This window comes from Bidens hawaiensis, unplaced genomic scaffold (assembly GCF_021521415.1).
Source record: "Bidens hawaiensis isolate Kalapana, Puna unplaced genomic scaffold, B.hawaiensis_p1.1 tig00022880_1, whole genome shotgun sequence".
Classification (NCBI taxonomy): domain Eukaryota; kingdom Viridiplantae; phylum Streptophyta; class Magnoliopsida; order Asterales; family Asteraceae; genus Bidens; species Bidens hawaiensis.
Window position 1 is genome coordinate 1 of NW_027493571.1, and position 9,873 is coordinate 9,873.

The 9,873-nt window shown below is 32.5% G+C and overlaps 1 protein-coding gene across 1 annotated transcript; it reads right to left on the minus strand.

Moving 5' to 3' along the window:
- Positions 1 to 26: 26 nt before the first annotated feature.
- LOC143566384 (putative protein phosphatase 2C 27) lies at positions 27 to 3,478 on the minus strand. The gene is made up of 3 exons (XM_077053109.1): positions 3,389 to 3,478; positions 1,402 to 1,593; positions 27 to 293 (listed from the first exon to the last, which is right to left on the minus strand). Exons 2-3 carry the CDS (start codon positions 1,591 to 1,593, stop codon positions 27 to 29), a joined length of 459 nt encoding a protein of 152 aa, XP_076909224.1. The 5' UTR covers positions 3,389 to 3,478.
- Positions 3,479 to 9,873: the final 6,395 nt, after the last annotated feature.

The window sequence follows — 9,873 nt, forward strand, 5'->3', positions numbered from 1 at the left end:
TCACTAGTAGTCGATGTTGAGTCACATTAATATATAATATATAATATATAATATATAAATAAGTAAAATAAAAGAAGTGACCTTCCAGCTATGATGGCAGTGAGTGCAGTAGTGCCAGAAGAGAGTGCAGAGTGAAGAGCACATGACCTGGCAAATGCAGCATCTGTCTCCATAAAAGACCTCGTGACAACCTTTTCAAGTTCCAGAGGGAAACTATCATCGTCAACAATGATTCTTGGCAGATTGTCACGCACAAAATGTGATGCACCTTCACCTCCATGCCCATCAAACACCTGTTGTTCCCACAAATAAATAAAACTTATATTATTATTAAAAGTTTTAAATAATTAGGCAACTGTCACATGGGCAGTATGAGTCACATGTATATATACCAAACGTTCAGCGAGCTGTTGTGATCCGTTAGACGGAGAGTTCGTTTATATTCATGTTATTTAAGAAACGAACAAACATGATAAAAAAAATTTATTTAGTTAGACGAAAGGGCATGAACATATTTTTCAATCGTTCAACATGTTTGTAGTGTTACCTCTTCTAACTTCGTTTATGGTCGTTCGTTTACGTACACTTATGTTTGTTAGTTTACGTTTCTCAATGTATTCAATAAAATACTAAAGCCTATTATCATTTAGGCTAGTTTAATGAGTTTTTAGACCTGACACATTGTTTTACGTACACATTTACTTTTGGGTTGGTTTTTAGCTAAGTTACGCACGTTCATCTATGGTCAGTTATGTTCATTTATGAACCGTTCATTTATACTTTTAACGAACGAGTACGCGTTTATTTTCTTAACGAACGAACATGAACAAAAGAAACTTTGTTAGTTTAATTGTTCGTGTCCAGTCGAATGAATGGTTAAAATTAATTGAACGAACACAAACATGATGTCATTGTGTTCGTTCGGCTCGTTTACATGCCAAAAAGGTCACACGAACCCTATGATAGGTAAAGAAAAGGTCACATGGGGTTGTAACGCTTTTTCAATGGTCATATCAGTTATTTCTTTATCAGTCAAAACATCATACTGGCCTTATGATTTTAGAGTTTATATGGACCACTTTTTGCCTTATAATACAACCCTTTTTACTACTTTTTGTCTTTTCCAGTACCGAACCGAGTACGTCTGTACCAATTCGCCCGCTTTCTGAGGTTTCAGGATAAGTAGAGTACTGATATTTTACCCATTTTTTTCTCTTTAGTACCGGTACCATACTGTACTGAGCATTTTGGTACCGGTAGCCATTTTTTGGGATTTTCGGGATTAGTATTTTCGGTACTTTTTCAGTACCGGTACTAAGCTCATCCTCGCATTTAATGTTTGTATAGTGGTGAAAAAAAAATAGCAGAGGATTTGAATAATAGAGAGATAAACTTACTGACCCCATAAAATGAGATGGCTTCTTCACCAACTAACTTATTATTAAAGTTTCTAGCAAGATCTGGTATGCAGATATGAGTGTCTTCCATATATGGTCTATGCCCAATATCAGACCATTCTCCAGACCGAAGAATGGGAATAAAATTATTATATTTCTCTTCTGAAACAACTGTATTTTCACATATACTCTCCATCTGTGATCAAATGAAACTATTTAGTGAAATTGATAATATATTATACGATCTAGATCTTTATTTATAAACTCACAACCAAAAAAGTCAACAACCAAATTTGATATTGACTTTTTTTATGTTTCAGATTTGCACAATTCTATACATAACAACCAATGTTTTAAAAACCGCTTAAAAAATGGTACAACCGATTTTAGCCTGTAAGTTCATATAAATGCAACTTTAATTCAAAAATAACCAAAAAGTACATGACTCGATAAAAAATTCCAAAAGCTAATCCATGATAAAAAAAAATAAATGAATAAATACCGGCTGCCTGTTTGAAAGCTGGTATAACCGGTTCAACCAGCCGGTACGAACTGTTTTTAAAACATTGATAACAGCCATTGGAAAATGGAAATTATGAAAAGATCTTATCCAAAAAGGGAAATTTTCTAAAAAAAGACTTGAAATCAAATCATTTACAATTAAAGATTAAGCTTCCAAAATGAAACCCAAATGGGACAAGAGTCACAAGATCAAGATTCAGTTTTGGTCAAGGGAAGATATGAACAAAAAGGCCTAATTTAAGATTTAAGATAAGCACTAAAACCTAAGAACACTGACTTAAAAGATTCTAAAATTAAACAAAATCAAGTTTAAATTATTGATGATATGCAAATTAAGAAACAGCCCATGATAGTAATTTAAACAATTTGGTCAAATTCAAAGGGAATTTAAAGCTGCAATTAAAAAAAAACAAGAAGAAAGATTAATAAAAATTCCAAAATTAAACAAAACCCAGTTGGAATTATGGATTTTATGTAGATCAAGAAAGAACCCATGAAAGAAATTGAAGTAATTTGGTCAAATTCAAACTTTCAAAGGTAATTTACACCTGCAATATTCACTTAAAAAAATTCAAAAAAACACAGTTGGAATTATGGATTTTATGTAGATCAAGAAAGAACCCATGAAAGAAATTGAAGTAATTTGGTCAAATTCAAACTTTCAAAGGTAATTTACACTTGCAATATTCACTTAAAAAAATTCAAAAAAACACAGTTGGAATTATGGATTTTATGTAGATCAAGAAAGAACCCATGAAAGAAATTGAAGTAATTTGGTCAAATTCAAACTTTCAAAGGTAATTTACACCTGCAATATTCACTTAAAAAATTCAAAAAAACACAGTTGGAATTATGGATTTTATGTGGATAAAGAAAGAACCCATGAAAGTAGCAACCTTTATTCAATTAAAAATTCCAAATTAACAAAACCCAGTTGAAATTATTAATTTTAAGCAAATCAAGAAAAAAACTATAAACGAAATTGAAGTAATTTGGTTAAATTTACATGTAATTTGCAAAATCAAGAAAGTAGCAATCTTTATTTAACTCAAAATTAAACAAAACCCAGTTGGAATTATCAATTTTATGCAAATCAAGAAAGCACCCATGAAAGAAATCAAAGTAATTTAGTCAAAATTAATATCCAATTCACCACTACAAACTACAAAAAAACAATAAATTAACAATTTTTAAGCAAAACCCAGCTCAAATTATCAATTTTATGCAAATCAAGAAACAACCCATAAAAGAAATTGAAGTAATTTGGTCAAATTAATATCCAATTCAACACTACAAACTAAAAAACAAAAAAGTAACAATTTTTAAGCAAAACCAGCTCAAATTATCAATTTTATCCAAATCAAGAAACAACCCATGAAAGAAATCAAAGTATTTTACTCAAATTAATATCCAATTCACCACTACAAACTATAAAAAAATCAAGAAAGTAACAATCTTTATTGACTTACAGGGAAAGAAGTGGAAAGATTGATCTGATGAGAAGCAAACTGAGTGGTATGATTAATATTATTGTTTGTTTTGAACGACAAATGGTCTATTTCTTCTTCTTCACAAACTTGTTCTGGGGTGTGTATGGCCTAGCTTATATTTTTAAGCTTATGCTTATATTTTTTTTTAAGCTTATAGCTTATTTTATTATTTAATAAAATAAGCTTATGCTTAAATGTTTGAATTAGCTTATTATTTAATAAGCCCTTTTTAAAGCTTATAGCTTATATTCTACAAGTTGATTATACATCTTAATAAGTTGTTAAATCCATCATTTTTAATTTATTATAGTAATAAGTTACTTCAATATTTTTAATCCCATCATCATTTGAAGGCAAAAGAGTAATTTTCTCCCTTAAACAAATAAGTTTTTTCAAATAAGCTAAAAAACCATCTTCAAAAAAGCTTCTACAAATTAACTTATATAAGCTTATAAGCCTAAGCAAAAAAAGCTAAACCAAACGCCAAATGAAGCTTATTTTATAAAAAAAGCTAAAAAAGCTATAAGCTTTGCTAAAAAAGCTAGGCCAAACACCCTCTAGGTCTTGAACACACATATTTAATGGATTGGTTTTGGTTTAGGTAAGCAGATATTGATTTTCTCTCTCACACACAAACACATAAACACACAGAGAATCAGAGAAAGAAAAATTATTGGATTAAAGGAAAAGATGAAATAAAAACTTTCTGATGGGCTTCAACAAAGAAAGAATCAAAAAAGAGGAAATTAATTGGTAGCAAAAGAAGATTCCAAGAATTGTTATAATATTAGCTCTAATTATAACAAGATTATTGAAATGATAATTGATCTTTATTATATCTAAGAGACAAGAGAGTGAAGAAATATATGTGAATTGTTAATTCTACCGGGGGGTAGTTCACTTCGTTACAAATACATTCTATTTATAAGGCAAAAACTACTGTGCAAAAAGTAAATTACCGACGATCTAAACTATTGATGAACATTTCAATAGTTTGACAATTGTGAATAAAACGTGTGAATAAAGATGTTTGACAATTGTGTCATCCACCATTCACCAATAATTCATGTTCCTGTGAATAAAGGTGTTTGACAATTGTGTCATCCACCATTCACCAATAATTCATAACACTCCCCCTTGGATGACACCATTTCAAAACGTCGGGGTCTTGAAGAACTGCCTCATTAAAAACCTTGCTAAAGAAAAAAACCCAATGGGGAAAAAACTATAGCTAAGGGAAAAAGAGTGCAGTATATAGCTCCCCCTCAAATTGCAGGTCGTTACATTGTTTGTACATGGCGCATGCCAATATCATGAACATGTTTCCTGAATGTTGCTGTGGAAAGTGCTTTTGTGAAAAGATCAGCTGAGTTGTTGCTGGACTGGACATATCTCATTTCAACCTGATTGTCTTTAATAAGGTCTCGAGTATACTCAAAGTATCTTGGTGGTATATGCTTTGTTCTGTCACTTTTGATATATCCTTCCTTCATTTGCGAGACACAAGCTGCATTATCTTCATAGATAGGAGTTGGAATTCGATCTTTCTCTAGTCCACAAGAAATCAATATGTGTCGTGACATAGATCTTAACCATACACATTCTCTTGAAGCTTCATGCAATGCAATGACTTCAGCATGATTTGAAGATGTTGCAATGAGTGTTTGTTTCTGAGAACGCCATGAAATCGCAGTTCCTCCATTCTTAAATACGTATCCAGTTTGAGATTTTGCTTTATGGGGGTCAGATAAATAACCTGCATCTGCATAACCAACTAACCCTTCTTTTGAATCGTTAGGATAAAATAAACCTAAATCAACAGTTCCTTTTAAATACCGAAAAATATGTTTAATGCCATTCCAATGTCTTTTAGTAGGGGATGAACTAAATCTTGCCAATAAATTAACTGCAAAAGAAATGTCAGGTCTTGTACAGTTAGTAAGAACACATAAGGGCTCCAATTGCACTGAGGTATGGTACTTCGGGACCAAGAATCTCTTCATTATCTTCGCAAGGACGAAATGGATCATTGTCAACATTGAGTGATCTAACAACCATCGGTGTGCTTAAAGGATTTGCTTTGTCCATATTGAAACGTTTTAAGAGTTTCTCATTATAAGTTGACTGATGCACAAGTATCCCATTATGCATATGCTCAATTTGTAAACCAAGACAATATTTGGTTTTTCCAAGATCTTTCATTTCGAATTCTTTCTTTAAAAAAGCAATTGCTTCAGTAATTTCCTTTTGTGTCCCAATTAAATTTAGATCGTCAACATACACAGCTATGATCACATATCCTGATGTTGTCTTCTTGATGAAGACACATGGACAAATAAGATTATTTGTGTATCCTTTGCTTATCAAATAATCACTCAAACGATTGTACCACATCCTTCCAGATTGTTTCAGTCCATACAAGGATCTTTGTAATTTGATGGAATACATTTCCTTAGGCTTTGAGCTTATTGCATCGGGGAGTTTAAATCCTTCGGGAATTTTCATATAGATGTCACTATCTAGTGATCCATACAAGTAAGCTGTGATAACATCCATAAGGCGCATCTCTAAATTTTTAGAGACTGCTAAGCTGATTAAATATCTAAACGTAATAGCATCCATGACAGGAGAATACGTTTCTTCATAGTCAATTCCTGGCCTCTGAGAAAAACCTTGAGCTACAAGTCTTGCTTTATATCTTGTAACTTCATTTTTCTCATTTCGTTTTCTCACAAAAACCCATTTATATCCTACAGGTTTCATTGACTTTGGTGTAATGACAATAGGTCCAAAAACCTTTCGATTGTTTAGTGATTTTAATTCAGCTTGCATAGCATCTTTCCATTTGTTCCAATCTTGTCGATTTTTACAATCATCTACAGATTTTGGTTCAGGGTCATCATTTTCTTCCATGATATCGCTTGCCACAGAATAAGAAAATATATCATCAATATTTTCCATTTCATCTCGATCCCACATTATATGTGATTTACCATAGTTTATTGACAATTCTTTATTGGAATCATTTATTTCTTCCTGCGGAAATGTTATATCATTTATTCTTTCTTGAGGGAAGGTTTTGTCAATCATTCCTTCCTTAGGGTCAGTATCCTTCTCAGAACCCTTTCTTTTTCGAAGATTTTTATCCTTTGAACCGATTGGCCTTCCACGTTTTAAACGTTTTTGAGATTCATGAGGTGCATTATTATGGTTTTGCTTGCTTGGAATCTCAACTCGAGCTGGAGCATTAGCAGCTGGTATATGAGATTTAGTGACCCTGTTTATATCAGTAAATGCATCAGGTAACTGATTTGCAATTTCTTGTAGATGTATTATTTTTTGAACCTCTGTCTCACTTTGTTTTGATCTTGGGTCTAGGTGTAACAATGATGGTACACACCATGATATATCTCTTTCTTGCTTTTTCATTTCTCCCCCTAATGCTGGGAACATTGTCTCGTTAAAATGACAATCAGCAAAACGTGCTGTAAATACATCACCTGTTAAAGGTTCAAGGTATCTTATGATGGAAGATGTTTCATATCCAACATATATTCCCAACCTTCTTTGGGGACCCATTTTTGTGCGTTGTGGTGGTGCAATAGGAACATACACAGCACAACCAAAAATTCTAAGATGAGAGATATTTGGCTCATTTCCAGAAACAAGTTGTGTGGGAGAGTATTTATGATTTGCACTTGGTCTCATGCGGATTAATGATCCAGCATGCATAATTGCATGACCCCAAATAGAAACAGGGAGTTTTGTCCTCATTATTAATGGTCTAGCTATTAGCTGAAGGCGTTTGATCAACGACTCGGCTAAGCCATTTTGTGTGTGTACATGAGCAACAGGGTGTTCTACAACAATTCCCACAGACATGCAATAATCATCAAAAGCATGTGATGTAAATTCTCCCGCATTATCAAGCCTTACTCTTTTAATGGTATAATCCGGAAAATGTGCACGTAATTTGATGATTTGAGCAAGAAATTTTGCAAAAGCAACATTACGAGTCGATAATAAAGAGATATTAGACCATCTGCTGGATGCGTCTATTAAGACCATGAAGTATCTAAATGGTCCACATGGTGGATGAATTGGTCCACATATGTCACCTTGAATTCTTTCAAGAAACATTGGTGTTTCTTTATCGACTTTTAATGGCGAAGGCCTTGTAATTAATTTTCCAAGAGAACAAGATGTACATTGATGCATTTTATCTATTTTATGGATCTTTTGACCTTTCAGTGGATGCCCATGTGTATTTTCAATGATCCTTTTCATCATTGTGGATCCTGGATGGCCTAATCTGTCATGCCATAAGTTTATGATACCAGAATCGCAACAATTTTCTTTGACTGCCATATGTGCTTGAGGCACATTTATATATGTATAATGCAAACCAGAATGGAGCATTGGCAATTTTTCCAATATTTGATCTTTGCTTATGATATGCAAATATTTTTCATTACTAACAGTCCTTGACTGAGTATCATATCCATTATGATATATGTTTCTGAAACTCAACAAATTTCTTGTTGATTTTGGGGAAAATAAAGCATTTTCTATTTTGAGCTTTGTACCATTTGGTAATGCTAAATTAGCTTTTCCCACTCCTTCTATCAAGTTTGTAGGACCTGATATTGTATTGATGATCCCTTTTGTTGGTTTCAGTTCATAAAAATATTTTTTAGATCTAAGTATAGTATGCGTGGCTCCACTATCCGCTATACATATATCTTCTTCATTTGTTTGATCTTGTGCTCCGGTGATTTTCATTTTAAATCTTGAAAAATATTAAGAGAAAAAAATAAGTGTATAACGAAGACATATGATATTTTAATAAGAACTTTAATTGAAACACAAGTAGTACATGGAAGAGAAACTACATAATTAAAGATAATGAGAACACACTTAATAATTGCATCTAATTATAGTAGTCAAGCAACTTTGTTTCAAAGTTCCATCCCAAAGTCTTCAACGCTTAGCACAGCATTGATATTATTAAAGTTATCAACATGGTTCACTTCTTTCTCTTTTCCTTTTAGAGAGGCTTGGTACAGTTCACACAGATGTGGAGCTGTGCGACAAGCCTTTGCCCAGTGGTTTGTACTTCCACATCTAAAACATGAAGTGCCATTGTTTTCGGACCTACCAGCTTCATTCCATTTATTTTGGTGGTTGGAATTAGTATTGTGTGGGACATGATAATTATTGGCTCTCTGGTTACGACCACGACCACGACCGTAAGAGTTATTGTTCCATTTGAATTGATGCTTACGATCATTAAAATGCCTTTTGTCAAAATGACCACGTCCACGTCCACGGCCTCGTCCTCGACTTTGTTCCCATTTATGATCAGAATTTTTATGAGAACTTTTGTGAGCAACATGTGCTTCTGGTATTGCTAATGAACCCGTGGGACGAGATTGATGATTTTTCATCAATAATTCATTATTTTTCTCGGCTACAAGGAGTAATGCATTTAGATCAGAGTATCTCTTAAAATTCTGCAAACGATAATGTGTTTGCAAGTTTATATTTGATGCATGAAACGTGGAGAAAGTTTTCTCTAACTTTTCTTCCTCTGTTACGGGATACCCACAAAATTCTAGCTTTGAACAAATTCGGTATAAAGCAGAGGTGTAATCATTTACCCTCTTAAAATCTTGGAACCTAAGACTGTTCCATTCATCTCTAGAAGTAGGAAGTAAAACTTCCTTTAGATGACCGAATCTGCTTTTCAAATCTTCCCATATCATATATGGGTTATCATAATTAAAATACTCATGCTGTAGCAATTCATCAATATGTTTATGGATGAAAACATCAGCTCTTGCTTTATCCTGGTCAGAGCAATCATTGTATTCTTGGATTGCGTCTAACACATCCATAGATTTTAAATGTCTTTTGACATTTGCTGTCCAAGACATATAATTTTCTCCAGAAATGTTGAGTGCTGGGAATTCGAGTTTTGCTATATTTGACATTTTGTTGCTAAACATAATAGAGCAAATAATAAGATAAATATTAGAATCCATATATATCAATCAACAATGAGATACAATACATTGGTAGAGCTATAAACATATAAAATAAAAAGAACATGCCGAACTCTTCAGATGGGAGATTAAAAATTAGAATGAAAAGTAGTATAAGCATTATAGTGACCAACATCAAAACCGGGTGAATCATTTTGAGAATTTTATCTTGGATAAATTTAATAAGAAGAATGTTTGTTGTAAATGAAATGGGGTTAATGATTGGTTATTTATAGTGGAGGTTTATAACCCATTTATAACGGTTATATTACCGTTTATAACGGTAATATTACCGTTTGTGTGTGTGTGTATATATATAATATATAATATTAATTATTTTAAAGTAAGATAATAAATAAGATATTAAATACAGTTTATTTTATAATATATATATATATATATATATATATAATTAGTATG

What these genes read in the sequence shown, in the direction of transcription:
- LOC143566384 (XM_077053109.1), bottom strand. Translation starts at nt 1,593, where the DNA reads ATGGAGAGTATATGTGAAAATACAGTTGTTTCAGAAGAGAAATATAAT. An exon ending in AAGCCATCTCATTTTATGGG is followed by an intron (nt 294 to 1,401) that starts GTCAGTAAGTTT and finishes TGGGAACAACAG; the next exon opens with GTGTTTGATGGGCATGGAGG.